The 23,400-nt window shown below is 33.8% G+C and overlaps 1 protein-coding gene across 20 annotated transcripts in view; it reads left to right on the forward strand.

Annotated features, from left to right (window-relative positions):
- bt (projectin protein bent) overlaps nt 1-23,400 on the forward strand; it is a 276,654-nt gene that overhangs the window by 91,529 nt on the left and 161,725 nt on the right. For 16 of the 20 annotated variants that reach the window (XM_017609687.1, XM_017609704.1, XM_017609702.1 and 13 more), the window contains 6 exons: nt 808-1,155; nt 10,007-10,048; nt 20,214-20,327; nt 20,440-20,502; nt 20,786-20,884; nt 22,647-22,964. In XM_017609687.1, the coding sequence (XP_017465176.1) occupies nt 808-1,155; nt 10,007-10,048; nt 20,214-20,327; nt 20,440-20,502; nt 20,786-20,884; nt 22,647-22,964 (984 nt within the window). The remainder of the gene's footprint in view (nt 1-807; nt 1,156-10,006; nt 10,049-20,213; nt 20,328-20,439; nt 20,503-20,785; nt 20,885-22,646; nt 22,965-23,400) is intronic. The other 4 variants (XM_017609694.1, XM_017609698.1, XM_017609697.1 and 1 more) reach the window with 4 other exon arrangements.

A 23,400-nucleotide genomic window follows, 5' to 3' on the forward strand; every position in this document is an offset into this window, starting at 1 on the left:
AAGTTATCAAAAAACAAATTGATTTTTTGAATTAAGCATTCCCAAATTCACCACGAAACAAATTTAAATCCGTCAATAATTCTATTTTTGCCACATTTTATACGCTTCCCACTGCGTGACGTTTTGAACATTCGAGTCGTATGCCATATCTACTTGTGGGATTCATGAAACGTCGCAAAGTTGTTGCAAATGTTGTATTCGTTTCAAAATTTGCCACCTTGCGACACAGCTGAATACTTTTGGGTGGAGAATTTCTTGCAACAAAATTGCGACATTGCCATAGTATTTGAGCTGGCAATCATTGCAAAGTCAAAGTTGCGAAACACGTGTTTTTTTATTGTCTTCGAATACTTCAAGAAAAAGTATAACAGTTAAGGTTGATTCGAAACATAATTGTAAAAACGTTTCTTTTTCTCTAACGCGCGGCATTTTTTTTTTTTAATTTTACATCTGCAATCTGCAGTTGCGATTGGTCGTTCATACAACTTTGTTCGTAACATTGCGCCAAAAATGCCACTTTGCGAGGTTTTATGAATCGCACTACTGTTTCTTCTTTTTTCTACACCATGCGCATATTTTTTTAACAGAATGGGAAAGCTTTAAATATTACTATGCACATGTACATACCTTTGAAGATGTGAGTTGTGAACCAGACTTGGTTTACAAAACTCACCGCCCACACTATAATATACGTTTGTAATTATATATTTTTGCACATTAGTAAAATATTTTTGCCTAAATATGTACACACTCTCTTAAATTCACTTACACTTTACACCATAAATTAAAAATTTTTGAACTATAAAGGAAGAGGAAGAAGCTGCTATAGAAAAAGAGGAAGAAGAAAAACCGAAAAAGTCAGAGGAGAAGAAGGTGAAAGAAGAAAAGGAAACGAAGGAGGAGGCGAAGGAAAAGATTGAGGAATCAAAGAAGGTTGAAGAAAAGAAGAAATCTGATGAAGACAAGAAGAAAATAAAAGATGAAAAGAAGCCCGAAGAAAAAAAGAATATTGATGAATTGGCAAAGAAGAAGGAAGAAGAAAATAAGAAAATCGCAGAGCCCAAACAAGAAGCTCCACAAGAAAATGTAAAGAAAGCGCCTACCAAACAAGAAAAGGAGAAAAAGCCAAAAGTAACAGAAGAGCCCAAGGAAGAGGTAAGAAATGTCTGTCAATGGAAACAATTTGCTTCTTTGCTTATACCATCAGCTGCGCAGTTTAATAATGAATGCTTAACAAGCCGCTCCCACGATCTTTCATTGCGCTCTTCAGAGTCTGCGCATTTTCCCCAGCTTCCACTAAGGCTGGCGCGCAACCAGCAACAACCTGAACAAATAATTCCAAAGCACTTACGATTTACATACACATTTTACGCTTGACGTACATACTCAAAACCAAATACAACATAACTAGATTTCTAACAGAGCATATACATTCGTACCAGGGATGGTGCGAATATTTGCATTCGTTATAACGAATGCGAATGCAAATATTCGCACCATTTTACAAATTCCCATTCGACATCAAATGATACGAATGTTTTGCGAATGCGAATGTGTACATCGGTAGAGAGTCCACTCTAATATTGTTGAAATGGCTCTAACCGCACAATTCTGTGTTTTCTTGATAAATTATTTGTAAAGAAATCTTATCAAGGTTTTTTATATACTTATAAAATAAGAAATTAAAAGCAAAAAGGTTTTTGAGTGCCGTAGCCGAGTAGGTATACATAGATGTCGGCTATAAATTTTGTGTGTCGCAGGTTAAAATACCGGCACATGCAGTATTTAAATGATAGAAACAAATTTTTTAATATACAAAACTTGTAATTTTCATATGTAATTTCAATTTGCAAACGCTTGTAAATAGCATTTTCAATCATGATAATTTATCAAGAAAAGAGCTTTTGATTTCTGTGCTAGAATTCCAACTCTAGATACATAATAAAAAATTCACAAATTATACAAATTTTTTATTTATGAAGTGCATAGAATCGGGCTGTAAATCCGGCACATGCAGTATTTAAATGATAGAAACAAATTTTTTAATATACAAAACTTGTAATTTTCATATGTAATTTCAATTTGCAAACGCTTGTAAATAGCATTTTCAATCATGATAATTTATCAAGAAAAGAGCTTTTGATTTCTGTGCTAGAATTCCAACTCTAGATACATAATAAAAAATTCACAAATTAAAAAAATTTTTTATTTATGAAGTGCATAGAATCGGGCTGTAAATCTGTCTATCCAGGGTGCGTACAATAACCGGCTTTCAACTTCCGGCGCTAAACTGTTAAGTAGTATATCAAGCAACATTGATGGGCCTTAGGGATGCAAATTTTGGGGAGTAACATCGATACATCGATGTTTCGATGCATCGGACAAATGAACATCGATGCTAAAATACATCGCCAGAAAAACATCGATATATCGATGGTTTCCGATGTTTCGAAATTTGGTAGGTTGTAGTCACATTGAAAGGAAAATTTAATACTTTTCAATTCATACTCTCTGTAATTCAATTAGAAAAATACTTACATATGGATGCATTTCCCTGTATTTATTTACTATTCCTTTGCCCTTCCTATAAATATAATCAAAATGCATGCCGTCGTAAGTTCGCTGAGCCTATAGTTCCAAGCCCCAAATTCGTTGAAATTTCAACGGGAACCCGGTCCTTTTTTAATGATTATGTACGCATTTTTAATATCGAAAGATAAGAGTATACACGGAATTTCTGAATTTTCCCCAAAAGAATAAGTAATAAAATTCATGGCCAGGAAAAAAAAATTTTAGGAGCATAATGGGTAAGTTGAATTTAAGTCTGAATCACACTAAAGTCGATGTTAAAACATCGCTGAAACTGGCATCGATGTATCGTAAATTTAGCGATTTTAGGAAATTGCAAACATTGATGGCAAACATCGAATTTTGAACCGATATTATCGATGTTTCAAAAATATCGATGCATCGTTTGCATCCCTAATGGGCCTTCAACAAGTACTGCTAAAAGTCGTATAAGCAGCTTAGAAACAATTTTAGATTCCTCCAGCGAAAGCGAAGGCTCGGATGTAGAATCTGGGGACTTTAAAAAATGTGAAATTAAAGCTCAATTGAGGGCCTGTCTTAAAGAAAAACGAACTCTTCTCGCTGAAAATCCTCTCAATTGCTAGAAAACTAAACTAAAATACGATAAATTGACAGATCTTGCCCGCCAATAATTGAGCGCTCCACCCGCCAGCGTTCCAAGTGAACAAAGGCAGCAAAATTCCTTTTTTTGAAATATAATATGCCCATTTTGAACTTTGACTACTAGATTAAAACACTGTATAGGTTAAGCACTCGTTCAATGTTCTAATAATTTACAAAATTTTTAAGTAATAAAATCGATGACTTAAGTTGATTATAGCTTTTTCAATGTTATTCCTAACATTCGCATTCGCATTCGCACATTCGCATTCGCATTCGTGATTGTGAAAAATATGACATTCGAAACATACCTAATTCGTACATATGTATGTATATAACACAATTCTCTGTGCGCATAACTAATTTTCTGTACACCTTCTAGTCTTTTTATACCCGAGCGCACTTGTGCACAAGGGTATTATAACTTTGTTCGCATAACGGTTGTTTGTAACAGTGAAAACGAATCGAGATAGATATAGACTAATGTATACATAAATTCTCAGAATGAAAGGAGAAACCGATTAATCCATGTCTGTCCGTTCGTCCGTCTGTCTGTCCGTGTACACGATAACTGAGATTGAGATATGATAACTAAATTGAAATATGTCAAATCGATATATGCAATCACCTCTTAGCAGAAAATGACATTTGGGAAATTTTTGGAAAATGGGCGTGGCACCGCCCACTTACGCCTACATATGTGTATCTCGGTACCCGGTTTTTCAATTTCTACCAATCACACCGGCACATTTGCAACCTTGGCGCCAAAAAGCAATATGCTGAAAATTTTTGAAATCGGACTAAAATTACTGTCACTTACCATATAACGGAAAATTTCAGAAATACGAAAACTCCGATCTTTCAATAACTAAAGATGCCAACTTACAACAATCGTTTAACAAGATTCAAGATTATTGATTTTTGTTAAATGGGCGTGGCGCCACCCACTTATGACTACATAAATTTATATCGATAAACGCCTTACCGATTTCCACCAACTTTGGTCCAATTATTTCAGTATATCATAGCATATTATTGAAACTGTTTGACATCGGGAAAAATACTCTTTCTTGTCATGCGGTTTACTGAAGGGTGAAAAAACGATACATAATACGTGCGCCGGGTATTTAAAGTTCCGTTTCGCCCGAACCTATACTTCTGTACTTGTTTTATATGTATTTAACTTTCCTTCGAACACAAATTAAAACCTTTCCAACTGAAAATATCCATGGTATTCCTGAATTTGAATTAAGTAAGGCGTACCTGCAAACATTTCTATTTATGTATATGTATATGTACACTTTTTTTATATTATACATATGTACACATATATGTGTAAAAATCATGCCTTATTAAAGACTTGGATTTTGGTAGAAATAATTAAACTCTCTAAGCTCTAACACTCGCAATGGCCGAGTGAACAGAGCGCAGTAGTGCCACTCGAGAGGTCGGAGTTTTTTAAATGATTTTTATTTTATTATTTTTTTTAATTTTTATTCATTGAATTTTTATGATATTAAAGTACTTAAGTTTGTCTTATAAGGAAATTGTTTTCAAACAAATATTTCCTCGGATTGTAGGTGTATTGACTCCCCCGAAATGTAGCGAACTTGAAAAAAGGCAAAATAAGCTTTGAAAAAAGGCAAAAAAATACATTATTTTCTAATTTTGTTATGTACATACTAGGAAGGCCTTTTTAGGTGCCGAAAAACCCGGGATTCTTGGCAAATAGTCCCAGGATTTTCGGGATTTGTGATTTGCACTGATGGCAATAATTTTCTTGACCAGTAGTGGCTATATCTCCTCTTTTTTTAATAATTAATATTTTTTTTTGTGAATGTCTAGCTCATCAGACATATAACACCGTGCGATAGTAAATTTTGCACAAAAAAATATATATTCGCGAAACCATGGGCCAAATATAGTAAAATTGCGTGTTTAGTTTTTCATTCTGACGTCAGTGATTTAAAAAATGCAGTTAAATATCCTTAGAGAAGAAGTGTGGGTAGGGTTGCCAGACGTACTACTTTTGGGAGTAAACGTACTCCTTTTTATTGCAATGTTCTCCCTTGTACTCCCAAAAAAAATATCTGGAAATGTACTCCTTTATTATCTTTGTACTTCTTTTGTACTCCTTTTTCCAGCTATTAATATTTTATCATATACATCTGTTGCACAGTGTTTTTTTTTTGAAAAATAAGTTATTCACAGATTTTGCTTCAATTTTATTAATTTGTTTTTAAATTTCAACCTTCATTTGGGTTTACCGGCGGTAAACACTTTGCGAGAAAAGCGCAAGTAAAAAAAGTAGTTATTGTATAGTCTTTAAATTTAACCTTCATTTGGGTTTACCGGCGGTAAACACTTTGCGAGAAAAGCGCAAGTAAAAAAAGTAGTTATTGTATAGTCTTTAAATTTAACCTTCATTTGGGTTTACAAGGGGGTTTGGGAGAAAAGCGCAAGTCTTCGCCGGTTACTTTATTACATATCTTCTGTAACCATAGGCTAATTTCCCCCATTTGGGTCATTTATACTCCGTCTTTTGTCCAACATAAGGCGTCATACTCAGCAATCGAAAAGACTCGAAACTGGTGATTAGGAGGGCATTCATTCGACTAACCCTATACAGGTTTTTTTTTTCTTTTTTTTATACAAAATCTAAGAAAAAATACACCTAAAAAAGAGGTTCGTGCCGCATATATTTATCTCTCAAAGCTGGCAAATGCAAATCAGGATTAAAATTTTAAAACCAATTAATAAAATTAAAGTAAAATATTTACAAACTTAACAAAAAAAAACACAAAATCTATAAAGAACCCTTTTATTTTTCAAAAAACCTGTGCGACAGTTATTATTTTATGCGCTGGACGTTGCCATTCATATTGTAGTAAAAACTACTTAGTAAGCAAAGTTAAGTGTGATAGTGTAAAGGTGTAAGCATGGCCTTAGGAGCAGGGCGCTCGGGTATAAAAATTTAAATTAATTATAAGGCTTAAATTAAAAAAATATAAAATTAATATTAAAAAAAAAATATTAAATTAATTATAAGGCTTAAAATAAAAAAATGGCCATACATTCAGGAAGAGTCTGGAATTCTTTTGTAGTTTTTAGTTTTTTAGTTGGGGAAACTTTCCTATAAGGGCGGTCATTGAGAACCGAATTCTACGCAAAAATACTGTGGGACGCAAGTGGAAATTGTGACTTTTGGCAATTTTTCTAAGGGGTCCCTGGGGAACCATAGGGGCCCTTGGTGGTCGGGAGTAACATTTTTGTCAATGGCGGTTCATGCCCTCTCCAAAAAGGTCGGAAAAGCTGCCACGTCCACTCCCCCTTCGATCACCGTCTCTTTTATTTATTATTTTTCACATTTATTGTTGCTTTGAAAAAGATTTATAAGATATCTTTGTTTGTTTGTACCTAATTACTTGTAATTTGTAACAATAAATTGCACAAAAAATTAAAAAAAAAATTTTACTCCTTTTTTATGTCATCGAAAATATAAATGTACTCCTTTCTCAGTTTCAAAATCTGGCAACCCTAAGTGTGGGTTTTAAATGAAAGAGGAAACTGTAGAATTTATGCGGATTAAATTGGTTCATAAGGATTGCTAAGTATTGAAATGAAATGAAATTTTAGTAGTTTACCGTTCAATCCATTTTCGCTCATTGTCGACTGAAGCCATGCTTTTACCCTTCATAAATGGAAGTGCTTTGCAGTTAGCGAGAATAACTTGATATAGAATCGGATGATCCACATATCTAGTTTTTAAATCAATTTACTAATTATTTTGTTAGCATTGAGTATATAATTTGTTATATAGTATATACATAGGAAAAAACTTGAAAGTTAGAGGGGGGGGNGGGGGGGGGGGGGGGGGGGGGGGGGGGGGGGGGGCGAAATTATCGATCTAGCATTTCCTGGTACGATTTTTGAATATATAAACCGCTATTATTTCTAATCTGAATGCCTGTGATTCGAATTGAGGAATACATACATTGACCAAAATATAAATCAGGTCACGACTTTTTAGCAAGGTTTGGCCATTTTTCTTTGGTTTATTTAATGTTTATTATTTTTTTTATGAAAGTAAAGCTCTTTTCCTAATAAACACCGTATAAATCCAAAGTTCCGACTTCGTGCAAAACAACGTTAAAAATTAATTCTGCAATGTTTCACCAAAATTTCAAAACTTTTAATTAGAATCTTTAGAAAAAATATTTGGTTTGCAGTTTTGTAGCTCATTATATTCGAGTATAATAAAGTGAAAGTAGAAAGTGATGCTCATTTGCATCTCCTTTAAAGAAATGGTTGAACATAGATACCTTCTTTTTATGAAAAACTGCGTTACACCGTCAACAAAAAAATTGCCAAAAAAGTCTTAAAGATTTCAAAATTACACTTTATAATACTAAAATTTAACGAATTGTTTAACAAATTTCGCTGGCTGAAAATTTCTAGAAAAATATCCCACAAATTTGAGATGTTACTATAAGGATGCTGTTTCAGGGTTCAGAAATCTAGGATCTTGGACTTTAAGATCTGTAAGTTTTTGTTGAAAAAATTTGCAAAATTATTTTTTGTCCCGTATTCGGCTCCCATAAATATGGTCACCGTATATATAGGGATAAGTTTTCCCTAAAGCAGTACCACAAACTATTAATTCGTAGCTTAACATTTTTTTAAATAACTAGTTTCTAATAGTATTAGGGGGTTCGGGGGACAAATAAAACAAAATTCATTCAACAAAAAATGGATTTATTCGCTTATTGAACAACAAACCCATTCGAAAATAAAAATGCAATATCCTTTGAACAAAACAAAGTTACACTGGCGATCAAAACTGAATGCATGGTGATTTTATTTTTAATATTCAGAATGATTTTGAAGTAAAATTTTTTGTTTTATTTTATAAAAATATTTTTCATGCTTTAGCCAAAACCATAAAATTAATTCAAACTTTCGAACTCTAGACAAATGCAAAAAATTTCCATAAAAATTGTGGACTTTTTAATCTTGGATATGCATCCAGTGGAGTGGCATCCAGTGTGCTTAAGCACTGCGACGGCCATCCCTGATCTAAATTAATGCCGGCCAAAACGTGTGCCACGCACTTCATTTGTAATTATGCTTGGATAAAAAATGCATTGAAAATCGCTTATAAATCACTTTCGATATTGAAATAAACTACCTCAAAAATACATATAAAGAAAGAGATAAACACAACAAAACAAAAGTAGCAAACTTCAAAATTACGAACGTCACATACTTTGTTCTTAAATGCAATTGCAAATAAATGGCTGCTTGTCAACGGCCAACAGCCCTGTTAGACAATATGTATTTGCATATGTAAATTATACTTTTTGTATCTACTCGTATGTACCACATATGTACATATGCTAGTGGTGGCAAACTATCGATAGTGGACACCATCGATAGTTAATGATCGTTTTTTGGGTCACTATCGATTGTGCCGATAGTCATTTTTTCCGATAGTGCAGTGCCATCGATAGTCCTGATAGTGCGCTGCCGGCGATGGTCTCGATAGTGTGGATGCATTCTTTTAATTTGAATGCAGCATTTTCTTCCATATAAAAATGAACTTCTTTGTATAGAACAAAATGGGTGACACGGTTTATTATACTAAAGTTTAAAGGACTATAAAATTGCATACCAAACATTTTTCTCAAAATTCTGATTCCAAAGTTTGAAATTTTGGTGAAACTGTGAGGAATTTTATTAATTGTTGCACAAAGTTTGAAATTGGGATTTACATGGTTTTCATTAGACGATAAGCTGGACTTTTATAAAAAATTAATAAGCTTTAAAGAAAAAAAGAAAAAGTCACGATACTATAAAATGTTCGTTAATTTACTTAAATTCTTGTTTACTTTCTTATACAACTTTAACATTTTTACTTTTATGATTTTATGCGGAGATTTTTTTGTACAAAAAACTTCATGACTTAAGCTCTAGTTTTCTCTAAAAGTTATTTTATATAATGAAACACATGCGATATAAACTTATCTATAACAAACACATTACCTTTTACATTGTGAGTTAGATATTTGTCCATATTTTGTTACACTATGCGCACGAGTATTATAAAAAATATCACACAAACGCGTTTCAATAATATAATATGGCAATTTCTCGATAGTATCGATAGTATCGAACTTCCAATATGGCCGATAGTAGTCGCCATCGATAGTTGCGATAGTGATGTCCCTTCGATACTATCGATAGTGTGATCGATAGTTTGCGACCACTAACATATGCAAATACATATCGTGTAAGAGCGCTATAAGCAGGATTTGATGCTTTCTAAAATTTACATTTTTTCATAAGTATATATGAGCCTAACCCGAAAATATTTTTTCTGTACTTAAATTCCTACTTAAAATAGTCTCAAATGCGATAAATTTTAAAGTAAAGGTAATTTATTCCTTAATATGATGGTATGATATGTAGCTTTGTACCTTAAAATTAATAAATAAGCGACTTTTATTTTAAAATTTATCGCATTTGAGACCATTTTAAGTAGGTAAGTAAAGAAAAAAAAAATCGGTTTAGGCCACTTCCGTTCTCATGGTCTCATTTAGGCTTGCCAGCTTAGCTACACCCATTAGGATTTCTACCTATAACGCTTATATTATTTGCTAGGCATTGCTGAAGTCGTTAAATGCTTCAGCCAAATTAGAGCTTATTATTTATAACTAGCTAGCATAGTACTTTTTCATTAATTTTGATTGAGAATAACTGTAGTATGTATTTGTATTTGCAAATTCTTCTTCTCTTCTAATTGACGCCACATCAACAGGGACAGCCTGAAATAACCGCCATAAGGAAAGCCGATCGAAAGGTAAGTAACCAATCTGAAATTATTTCAATACTAAATATTTTAAGCAAAATTATAAATTTTTTAATGAAATAAACTCTTCAAAAATAATACGTAACTTCGCTTAACTAATAAAATCTTTGCAATTATCTCAAACTAAAAAATAAGAATAACACAGCGCGAAAAACCTGGGAAAAACCCGAATCTAAACTTAGTGTAGGTTTTAGGAAGAGTTGAGTACAATGTGATAACAGGTTTCTTATAGTATAGCTAGTAGACCCGGCGAACATCGTCCCGCCCAAAATAAATTTTTTGTATTGAAACATTTTGGTCTAACATTTTTGCCAACAGTTCACGTTCATGATTTTCAGTGACGCATATATCTTCTAATATTATGGTTTGGTGGTTGTCAGAAGGCATATTTCCATTGCCGTCTTAAATAACCTAGCAAAAGTGTGTATGATACAAAGATACGTAATAGTTTCAGTGCGTTTGAAAGGCGCGACGCCTCGTTTTCACAAAGCCCCAATTTTCTCTAAGAGTACGGGATTGATTTCATATTCATATCTCCATACCATGTTCGAGTACTCTACCATGAACACTTCCACTTCATATTCATATCTCCATATCATGTTCGAGTACTCTACCATGAACACTTCCGGAGATACGCAGTATGAAAAATTCGGTTTGTATGGGACTACCAAGTTCCAGTACTCTATCATGAACACTTCCAGAGATATGTAGTGTGAAAAATTCGGTTTGTATGGGAGGTGCCACGCCCCTTTTTCCAATAGCCCCAATTTTTATTCATGACTATGCGATTGATTTTATATATGAATACCAAATTCCACTACTCTACCATGAACACTCCCAGCGATATGCAGTATGAAAAATTCGGTTTGTATGGAAGGTGCCACGCCCCCTTTTCCAATAACCACAATTTTTCTTTATGAGTATGCGATTGTTGTCGTATATCTCCATACCATGTCCGAATACTCTACCATGAACACTACCAGAGATATGCAGTATAAAAAAATTGGTTTGTATGGGAGGTGCCACGCGCTCTGCACCTAGTGGTATGAAATATACTTGACATCCGATTCTCATACCTACCATATATACACACAAAATTTCATAAAGATCGGTAGGGCCGTTTGGGAGGAGTTCGACCACTAACACCGTGACACGAGAATTTTATATATTAGATGGTATTATAGCTTTGGTCCAATGTTTGTGAGTACCAGAAGAAGAAGGGATAGAACCATGTAAATTTACATAACTCCGTTGTTTAGGCAGCTAAAACCACGAAATTGTGTGACCTGTTTACTTATCGATTATACAAAGCCTACTGTGAAAATCATTTAGATCGGTGCTCTATAAAATATATCTTCCATACCACTGATTGCTCAGAGATGTGTTTTTGTTATATAACTCTTCTAATCATTTTCTTTAGCTCCCAAAAAATTCATTACTGATGTTCATCAAAGATGTGAAGCCTTCGGCATTAAAACAAACTAATCTTTGTACCTAATTTGAAAAATCATTTATATTATGAAAGAGGATTTATAGGCGTATAAAATGATGTATAGAGATCTATTATTCAACATCCATTGATTGTTAGCAATCTTCGACGGGTAAATTTTAAGAAGTTCATATTTTTCTCCATCTTCCCAACTTCGACCATCGCTACTTTAAAAATTGCTATGAATGTCGCCAAATATGACGTATTCATTTATCTAATGCAACCGCATACAGACTGTCAAAGTTAAACAATTAAAGTAGAAATACGGCCTTGAATTTATGTACATGCGTGTATGTATTGTACTTTCAGTTCTTGTGCGCAGTGTGGCAAAGGAATTCATCAAAGTTTGCTAAAAAATTATTAATACAATGGGGCGCTAGCAAAAAATTAGGGTTTCATAAAGTTTTCGGAAAATAGGCAAGGCACACTTATATCGTATAGGTATATCTAAATAAATAAACAAAGCTGCTAAACTGATCTGTACCAAATTTAGTATACGCATTGTTCTTGGCATCCGTAAGCTCTATCTTCAAAAGTTTCGAAATCGGACAGAAACCTCTCCTAAGATTTGGCTAGCTTTGAGTTTTTTGTAATTTCCGTAACGGGGGAGGAGCTCGTGATATTGAATAGGCAATGATTTTCGGGATACACGTGTTTGATATAGGTGGGTGCTAGGCCCAGTTTCAAAAATTGTATGAAAGCCTATTTTTTGGCAAAGATCCATTGTAAAAATCATGTTTAAGAAAATATTAATGACTTTTCCATTTTACCCGATGAAAATAGCCAACAGTCTAAGTTTAACATTTAATATCTTTATTAGTGTTGGGCAGTATTGATACCAAAAGTACTCATAACTCGATTCTCAAAAGGATCGTCAGCAACCAATTTTAAAAGGTATCATCACTTTGATACATGTACTCAGGATCGTTTCAAAGTATTCGGTATTAAGTGTCGAATAGATACTTAAAAGTACTAAATTCTATTTACATTTACCGGTATTCAGAAATGATTGTACTCAATTTAAAGTTTCAATAGTTGTCAAGTACAATTCTTGTACCAAGTGCTGCCAGCTAAGCATTGAAATGCTTCTAACATGTATGTATACATATATTTAAAGAAAGTACTCAGTACTCTGAAAAATACCCGATCCTTAAAAGTATCGATACTAAAAAACTCTTTCCTCAAAAGTACTCGATGCTTCCCAACACTAATCCTTACACGTTATTTTAAAGGTCTATAAATCCTCTTTTCGAAACAAATATTTGATTTCCAAAATTTTATAAAAGAGTTCTAAAAAACAGGTGCATCTTCAAAATAAAAAGTTACATTTTTTGATTTGTGGGCACACCTATGTTTTATATATGGTTCTATTCGTAATCTCTTAATAAATCGATAAATGTAAGTGTAATCCATTTTCATTAAGTGCTTCAAAAGTTAGACTAGGAATAAACATTAAGATCGCAGAAAAAGAAAACAAAAAAAAATTTGTGTTCAAATTACGCTGTGCAAGTTGTAACTTCTGAGCAAAGATTTTGAAAGTAGAACTCACTTTATTGGGACCTTCTAATTTCATTGGCATCCCCCGTTTTACCAGATTGGCCCCGGTTTTCCAGATAAAGGAACTTGAAAATTTGATTAAATTTTAACTATTTTATAAATAACTCCCTCAGTCGAAAGTACAGTTACACACTTTTTGTTACTTGCCATTTAAATAGTTATTTTATAAAGCACACTTTACTTACCAACTACATATGAAGTGTACACATAAGTACTAATTGGCTCAAAAGTTATGACATAATAGAACTGTCAAAATTTGTATGGAGCTCTATTTACCAGCCCCTCGTAAATTTACGAGGCAAATTTGATGCGCAAACGATCTCGTAAACTTCAGTGTTGCCGAGCGGCTGAATTTTTATACTAAAATATATGATTAAATAATGAAAATAAATGAAAAAAGTAATTTGCAAATAAAAAGAATGAATTTCATCCACTAGCTGTATTGACTTAGGTTTTCTGCTAATTTTCCGCATTTTTAATTGTATTTTAGCCAAGAGTGATAGAGACAAGATGGCGGGATGTTATCGAAGATACTACGAAACAAAAATTGCTTCACAAAATCCTGGTTGATCTGTCAAACAGTCACTTTACGCAACTATTTACACCTTTTCACAAAGGGGGCGTTCCCATTAAAGCCTCGTAAACTTACGAGTTTTACGCGGTTTATGACTTTACGAGTTTAAAACGGCCGAATCACGTGGTTCGCTCTCTCAATTACGAACGGCGAATCAACCTGTTTACATTACACATTCGTGATTCACTTTGCATCTCTGATTCTTGTTCTTTGCCTTTGTTTATTGTTTAATGTGTTTTTTATTGAGCATCTCAACGGTGGAGAAAACATTCGTAGTGGTTAAATAACTAAATCAATAGTTTTAACGAATCCAGCTATTTTTTCAATGTTTGTGCTGGTCGGGATGTGTGTGGTCTATGTGTTTTGACAGCCGTTATCGATACAAATTAGAGAAGACAACGATTTGTTCTTGATTCGCATGGTGATTCGATCTGAATTACCTACGAATGAAGTGATTCGCTCTCAAAATTTTGTATGCCGAATTACGTGATTCGGTTCGTAATGGGGGCGCCAATGACGAATGAGAGAGCGAATTACGAATTAGAGAGCGGATCACTTCTCGTAGAAACATCGTTTAAGGGACTCCCCTATACTAATTGTGCCCCTCTTAAAAATTACATACAAAATTCACTTGTTTTCATTATTTGTTTAATTTAAACACCTATAATTCAAAAGTTATGCAGCAACTTGAACAAAATTTTTTTTGAGGATTCAAGTATACGTCTTTGAGCAACCATCTTGATATAGTTTACAACAATAAAAATAAAGCTAAATAACACAAAGGTTACCTGTGTTTTAGATTTGCCCATATAGATATATACATAAGTGCGCCTAGTACGTACATAGATAACGTTTTTTATTAAAAAAATCAAATAAATCAACTTTTTAATATACCACGTTCCTATAAATGGACTAAAAAGTATAAAATATTTTTTCCTGGACCCATATAATTTGTCTTGATAAGTTTTGATTTGAAATTTTTTGAAAGTCATCATAAACCATTTATGAGACTCAAAAAGAAAACCGTGGGTCATTAGTGTGAGTATAGGGTGGATCACACCAAGTTCAGCTGCATTCCAAAACGTCAAAATACAAGTATTTTTTTATTTCTAAACCTCAGTTGATTGTAATGCCAAATGTGTGCAACCACGGTTAAATCCTAGTTTCCTACTAGGTTGACTTCTTTTTCTAGTGTGGTTTAGACGTGGTTTGTGGTTTGTATTTTGACGTTTTCGAATGCACCCTTCATGCATTGTGTCGTAAGTAATTTAAAATTTTTCTATCCGAACCTTTTAGTATATTAAATACTTTTACTATACTGCAACGTTTTTTTTTTTGAAATCTGGACAAACAAGAAAAGTAATTTCAAGTTGTACTTGACCCTTGCTACAACCTGCACTAAGGGCCAATATCAGATGAATTGAATGGCACTTAAGTTTAATTTAGGATTGTTGTTTTTTGATGCCGTTTGGCTTTCATTGGGTTTAAAATCACATTTATTTAAATATGCCAAACAGTGGCACCACTGTTGCTTGTTCCTTGAAGTTATTATTGCATTTGTTCATTTGTTTACATTCTGTGCTGAACAGCTGATTGTTGCTTGACATAAACACAGTGTTGGATATCTCATATTTAAATAGTCAAGTAAGTTCAGTTTAAATATGTGATCTGAAAATTAATTTTCGAAGTTAATCAACGATCTCTACTTAAATATCTCATCTGAAATTGGGCCCTGGGTTTCGTTTCGGTAGTAATCCGTGATTTGTTTTTTTGTGAACGGTCGATACGCAGGAGGAAGAATTTTTAAATGTATTCTATGGAAATTTAATTTGTATGTAATTAAGCATCACTTTGAATATAAGCTAATTGTTTGTTCGAAAAGCATCGTAGTCTACAAAAAATGTATTTAGCCCGTTGAAAATCGCTACTTCGGACTACACAAGGAGTTGTATTCTGTCTTATGGTTGTATGTCGTAAACTTTAAACGGCTAAAAATATATATAGGGCGTTCGCAAGGTACCATAAAAGCAGTGGCGGACCCAGGTAGGGGGAATTGGGGAAATTTCCCCCGCCCCCCCAAGACTGTATAACATGTATTTTCATAATATTCAACTGAATATCGTGAAATATCATTTCAAGAATAATAGGTCCCACAAGCTGCTTGTAGAAAAACTCGAGCAAAGTTTAACTCGAAAACTTACTTGCTGAGCGGAGCGCGTATATGTAACTCGAAGTGACTTCGAGAAGCTTGGGGAACAAACCTAATGAATGGATGCTTTTGAAAATTTTAATTCATGGAAAAAGTGTGTCAAATTTCACTTGAGTTTGAAATTTTAGCTGTGTGCTAAGCTCGAAGTATTATGTTATTTAATTCACTGAATTTTCAAAATTTTGAAATTATGTACTTAATTTTCAATTTTTACTTTTTTGTTATATTTTCGAATTTGTATTATTTTACACAGTTGAAAGTCACAGCAAGTTTGAATATTTTGACAGGTTCAGAAAACAAAAAATTCCAAAATGTTTAATTTTATAATATTTTTAAATTTCTTGGGATTTCTTATATTTAGGATAATTTCCAAAATTTCAAAAACTATCGAAATCCGGGAGATTCTAGAAATTTTGGTAAAATGAGAATATTTTTAAATGTACAAAATTATTGAGATTTTAGAAATTTTTATATTTTCCAAAATTTTTAGAATTTTATTTATCCTAAAATCCATCCTAAAATGTAAAAATGTGAAACATCACAAATTGTCGAAAAATTCGTATGTTCATGGTACTTGTGTGTAAAAAATAGAAAATTCTTTGAAATGTAAAAGATATTAACATTTTTGAAAAATTCTAAAATTGTTCCACTTTTCTGAACTTTTCTAAAATTTTGTATTGATATAACAAAGTTTGAGAATTTTAAATTTTTTGAAAATTTTGAAAACATCAATGTCCAAAATTTTCTTGAATCTTCAAGAATTACGAAGATTTTTTAAATTTCCAAAAACGACGAAATATGAAAATATTTTCAACATTCGAAAACTTTTAATTTCGTTTGATCAATTTTGTATATTCGACACTTTTACTTAGAAAACATTTGTTAGAATTCCTACAATTCTCAAAATTTTTGAAAAAAAAAATTTTTAGAAATCTAGTCATTATATTGAATTATTGGGATTTACTAAAATTTCTAAAATTCACAAAGTTTTGAAGATTAGAAAATTTAGGAATTCCACTCATGTTATTAAAAAGGGGAAACTTCAAGAAATTAAAAACTATCAAAACTCTAANAAAAATTTTTAGAAATCTAGTCATTATATTGAATTATTGGGATTTACTAAAATTTCTAAAATTCACAAAGTTTTGAAGATTAGAAAATTTAGGAATTCCACTCATGTTATTAAAAAGGGGAAACTTCAAGAAATTAAAAACTATCAAAACTCTAAAAATTTTAAATTGCTCCACCCCTGATAAAAGTCATATATATTATGAATTTTCACAGTGTTAAAAAAAGCTGGTTGTAGTTTCAAGTCCTCTAAACATTTATTTAAGCTTATAAAGCTTACCACATACAACAATACGACAGCATACAACACCTTGTCAACTCCCTAATACAACAAAATTACAGTTTCCAAAAGCTAAACAATAATTTTTATGCATAGTTTTTTACGATTTTCCTTATTGCCTTCCGATGTTCCAATATTATTAATATGTTCTATCTGCGCGCTAGTTCTTACGAATGATTATGAGCTTGCTCTCACTGCGCCGTTTAATCTCGAAAATTCCAAATAAATATTTCGAAAGGGTTAAATTCGGTTTTACTATTTGACATCGATAAACGATAGTGGTTACATTCGACGAGCAATAATGACCGCTGCAATAAGTAGAAAAGTATGAAGTAGAAGGTACGATTGTAAAAAGCATTTCGTCGGTCCCTGCGAAGAGTAGCATATTTCGCTATTCGCTTCGAAGAGTAGAAAATTTCATTATTCCCGCAGAAAAGTAGCACATTTCAGATTCTCACTTGAAGGAGTAGCACATTTCAGATTGCCGCTTGGAGGAGTAGCACACAAGGCGAATTCATTTAAGGTGGTATAAGCCGTACAAAAACAAAACTTACGGCGTCAATGACTGGTTATCAGTACCTACCAGTTCAACATCATTATCGACGTTTCCAACAACATGCATATAAAATGTGTTCGTTAAAGCATTCGTTATATTTAACCAGAGCTTCTACCTTCGATATATGTTAACCGGACATTGAATAACCGGCCCTTGGATGCATTTTATAAGTTTAATGTTGCGTCTGGAGCTTCTCGGTCGGTTATTTCAAACAAAATCAAGTAAAAACAAACGTTTACGTTTCCTCAGGGAGTCTTTATTTATAAATACGAAAAACATATATGTACATTAGGGTGGTCTTTAAAAATCAAATCAACTATTTTTGTCAGTTTTACTCCCTCAATCGGTAATACCGCGATCATAGATATCACATATCAATTTTGGTTCCGATTGGAGACGGTTAAAGCGTGTCGCACAGGGCAAGTTCAGATTCCTCTATAGAGACTCAAAAAATTAAAATGAATTTTTTTCCATCTAATACCCAAAATCTATACTACCATAGTCGAAGATATCACATATAAATTTTGGTCCCGATTGGAGTTGGTTAAGGCGGTCCGCAAAGCGATCAAAGGCCAGAAGCCTCTATGGAGACTCAAAAAACTAAAATTATTTTCTTCATTTAATACCGAAAATCGATACCACTAAAGTCGAAGATATAACATTTAAATTTTGGTCCCGATTGCAGTCGGTTAAGACCTTTTCGTAGGGTAATCTGAAGTTTGACCCCTGTGCGACACGCCTTAACCGGCTTCAATAAGGACCAAAATGTATAAGCGATATCTTCGACTAAAGAAGTATCGATTTTTGATACTAAGTAGGTGAAAAAAAAATTAATTTAAATTTTTTGAGTCTCCATTGAGGAATCTGAAATTTGCCTCCTGCGCGACACGCCTTAACCGCCTCAAATCGGTACCAAAATTTATATGTGATATCTTCGGCTATAGTATCATCGACGTAGGGGATGAGGCTTAGGAAATCTGATTTAAAAATTTGACGCCTACATTTAAGGACCACCCTAATGTACATATAGTATTAATAACAAATAAGAGAATTCAAAACAATTTGAGCTTATTACACTTACTTAATTAATTTATTTATCATCAAAAACTAGCAAAAATCACGCAGACATAGGTGTTAAATACGACTTTACACAGAGCAATGAATGTTGAACGCCCTTTATTTTGAAATGTGCTACTCTCCGACGCGAATAATAAAATGTGCTAGTCTTCCACGTGAGAATCTGAATATTTTACAATAACTATTTACTGGTGCGATAAACAAGAATTTTTCTTAAGAAAACTGGGATGTTTACTGTATAACTTTCTACGATGCTCTTTTTGATCGGGGAAGATTCGCATATATGTAAATGCATTACGAAATTATAAATGTGCTCTAAATTTCAACAACACCAGCTGATTAATTTTTATTTAATGCTCTATAACTACTTAAGCCTTGTTTTGTTTCTTGATCAATGGTAGGACTTCTATCGTACATCTACGTACATCTGCACTTACAAATACATATATACTAAACCACGTCAAAATAAAAAAATCCCGCAATGCGAACGGCAAAGGACTAAAATTATAGCATTTGGTATAGTATTGATCTTCCATGAATCTCCCCTCTCTAGGACAATTGTAAAAGGTCCGCGTCGAGCATTTAGTTTTCACATAGGAATTACACGTAAGAAAATTAGTTCTTTCTTTTTGAGGACAATATCATTTTCTTTATTTTTTATGCAAGCTCAGATTATTTAAATTCCTAAGTGTGCGCTTCCACTCCGCAGCGCCTGGGTTCAAGCCCTGGTCGAAGCACCATTGCAAAAAAAAATTAGGAAACAGGTTTTTTCTTAACAGCGGTCGTCCCTCGGCAGGCAATGGCAAACCTCCGAGTGCATTTCTGCCATGAAAAACAGCTTCTCATAAAAATACAATCGCCGTTCGGAGTCGGCGTAAAACTGTAGGTCCCTCCTCTTTGAGTGACGACATCAAGGCGCACGCCACAAATCGGAGGAGAAGCTTGGCCAAACACTAACATATGTGTAAGCGCCAATCTATTATTATTATTAAGTTATCCTTTTTTAATCCCTTGTCCTATTTGGGTCAAATCTAGTCACATTTTTTTGGACTTTAAGGATATGAGCATGCATAATACTTAAACGGCATGTAATCAATGTGTTCTTACAGTTTCGAGCGTTTTCATTGATCCTAGAAAATTATATTGACCTCAAAAGGAAAGAACTAATGCGTAATTCCTACAGGAAAACTAAATGCTCGACGCAGGACCTCTTACAATTATCCTAGAGAGGGGAGATTCTTGGCGGATCATTATTATACAAAATGCTAAAATTTGCCGCTCCTAATGTGTATATAATGTGTATATAATGTGAACTATGTCATCATATATTTTACAATATATAATAGGCAAGTATACAAGAAGAACATAAATTAGAAGTTCGTAGGAAGTCTGTAATAAAAACAGAGGAGACCACCATAATGGATGGAGAAAAAGTATCATCGAGGCGCTCATCGGTTGTGGTATGTATTGAATATGAAATGCATATGTAATTGTTTAGTAATTACACTTACTAAGTATATGTAACTCCCATATATTGTACATTTGGGTGATTTATGTTGAATTGTTTAACAGCAAATGGACGAATCCAACATGTCGTCTAGAAGGTCATCCGTTGTGGAAAAGAAGGCGCTTGAGGTAAATTGCGTTTTTGAATTCAAGAGAAGCATTTCCCTTAAAAAACCAAAGGATTATTCAATTTTTTCACTTAAATATACCAAATAAATGCAGATTTGAAATGATACTGCGGCCGCTGTTTCCGATTGCGTTAATCGTACGAAACTGCGATGTGAATAAACAAAACACTTACATTTATTTGAAAGATAATGTTTTTCTAGCAAAAAATATTAATCCTTTGTAAATGCTTCCCCGAAAAGCCACGTCCTAAACTGACCTTAACAATAAATGTATATTTTAAAAGAAACTCGAAAGCAAGAAAATTGAAGCGAATAAGAGCCCACAACAAATAAAAGAAGAAATCCCAAAACTAAAGCCTGCCGAAAAACGGCAAATACCAAAGGTGAGAAATTGTCTACATGGTTTAATGATTGATCTATATCCAGCTTTTTTAACGGAATGATAAAAGCGGCCGCTGTGGCTGAGTGGTTAGAAGTGCGCACTACCACTCCGTAGGACCACGGTTCGATTCCTGGCAACATATAAATTATAAAAAGTTTTTTCTAACAGCGGCCCCCTCGGCAGGCAATGACTAACCGCCGAGTGTATTTCTACCATGAAAAAGCTTCTCATAAAATCCATTAGATAAAATCTATCTGTTCTTTTGGGTTGGAATTTTCCAAATTTGTACAAAATGTTAACTTTTTCACTGCTTATAAGAATGTCATTTGATAAGTGGCTTGAAATCTTTTCCTTTACGTTTATTAAGTTTTAAGCTTTATCAAATAAAAAGCGGTGTGTAAGAATTAAATTTAAGCGACGTTTACGATACTATTAATCTAATAGTTCAAGAGTTGGCAACGTTTTTCTTACACCATTTATAGTCAGGCTAGATTTTTCATCATGAGTGCGTTGTGACATTTTAGTAAATCAATTTCTTCTTTGTTTGCGCTGTAACCGCCTAAGCAATTTTGGCCGAGTTCAACAGACCACGCCAGTCGTCTCTCTTTTGTGGCAACTGACGCCAACTGCAAATACCAAGTGGAACCAAATTCTTCTCCACCTGGTCTTTCCAACGCAGTAAAGGGCCTTCATCTTCCTATTTGATCAGCATCGCGACCCGCGTTGAATACTTTCAGAGCTGGAGCGTATTCATATGGCATGACCCGAGAAGGCAGAACAGACGTAGCCCTTGTTTTTACCGATGATGTCGATGTCATCGGCATATGCCAGCAATTGCACGCTCTTGTGTCTGAGTGGTTCAGTTCTGCGGCTCTTATTATTTTTTCCTAATCAGATTAAAGAAATCACATGAGAAATCACCTTGTCTGAAACCCCCCCGAATTATTGTTTGGCTTAAAATATAAGCTTTTCTGAGGATTCGATTTACGATAATTCATAAAATTTAGCCTGATTATAATAGTGTAAATAGTTCTCTGTTAATTGCCACTTTAGCCTCGTCTGTCACCCACTTTTCACCTCCCTACCAGTCTCGCAATCTTTCCGGTTTCGAGGGAGTATCAACTCTGATATCCCAAGGAGCCAGACTGATTAAAAAATGAGTTTTTTTATCCACCCTTGAAAACTCTAGAGGTGCCAAAGTCACACGTTGCCCGTTGGACTATAACAGTTAAAATAAATGAAATTTTCTCATAAAATTCATCGCATAGATAATATTTACAAATTTGTTTTAATTATAAGTGTCGGAACATTTCAACCCCTGTCTATCTCTTTTATCTTCTGAAAAATACTGAGCTTTCTTTCTTCCACGTCAGAGGCACCGCGCTCACATAGAGCTTACAGCTGTGCTGAAAAATGACCTGGTCTGAGAACTAATAAGCGCTGATAGAGCAATCACACTTAGATTTGTTTAATTTATCTACATGCTAGAATACTTGCGCTACGATTGTTCCTTCCGCGCTTATCTGCTCGCTGATCAGCTCATTTGTAAGCCCTCTGTGCGCATGAGTCCTTACTTAACTTCGGGTGACACTACTCTAAACAATTTTCACTGCTAAAACTTTTATTCTCTATTTGCTACTAACTTTCTGTTTCCTCACTAACCTAATGTATGTATGTATGTACAAGTAAATAAGTTCAAACAAAATGTATTTGCACTAACTTTATGCTTTTGTCACACATTATTCGATAATGAAATATTGCAGCTAGTGCAAGAGGAAAAAGCTGTGGTGGAAGAGCTGCCCAAATTACGAAAAACTTCCATAGCTGCGCCCAAAGAGGACCCGAAGCCAGAGCCGGCTAAGTCCAAGGTCAAATCCAAACCCAAAACCAAACCAAAGTACGAAGAACTACCAGAGATACCGGACTATGAACGTCCAGTTCTGGAAAAATATGAAAAGTCCGAGTTCGAGGCAAGCGATTTTACACGTGAGCTTGACATACCTTCAAAGATGGAAAAGCCAGCATTAGTGACAGACAAAAAGGAACCTGAGAAAGCCATACTGAAAAACGGATTACCAAAGGTGCGAAATAGTCGATACTGAGCCTTTTGGGATGCTTAGAGTGCTTGACTTAAAAACTTAGACAGGCTTTTGGACAATCATATCCTTATATCCGACAAATTATAGCAATAAGTAAATTTTACAATATTCAGTTGGGGAACACACTAAGCTCATAAAGGTAGTTCAATGAACAAGAGCTATTATTACCTAATATTCACCTTCAGCACTTGTCGTTGTCCAAATCGGCGAACTTTGGCAAGAAACTAAAAAACGCGTTCTTGTTTTGTATTATTTTTCTCAATTTAACTCTTTCGAAGCAGACATTAACAATACTATTTTGGACTCTATTCGCATTATTTTGTTCCATACTTAAAACCACTCACTGAAAGTCAGGCCAAAAACAACAATTTGTTTACATACCCGGTTAAAGGCCAAAAAAAGCAGATCACAGCCCACT

Source organism: Rhagoletis zephyria, unplaced genomic scaffold (genome assembly GCF_001687245.7).
Source record: "Rhagoletis zephyria isolate East Lansing unplaced genomic scaffold, Rhagoletis_zephyria_1.1 Rzeph_scaffold_00248, whole genome shotgun sequence".
In the NCBI taxonomy this organism is placed as follows: domain Eukaryota; kingdom Metazoa; phylum Arthropoda; class Insecta; order Diptera; family Tephritidae; genus Rhagoletis; species Rhagoletis zephyria.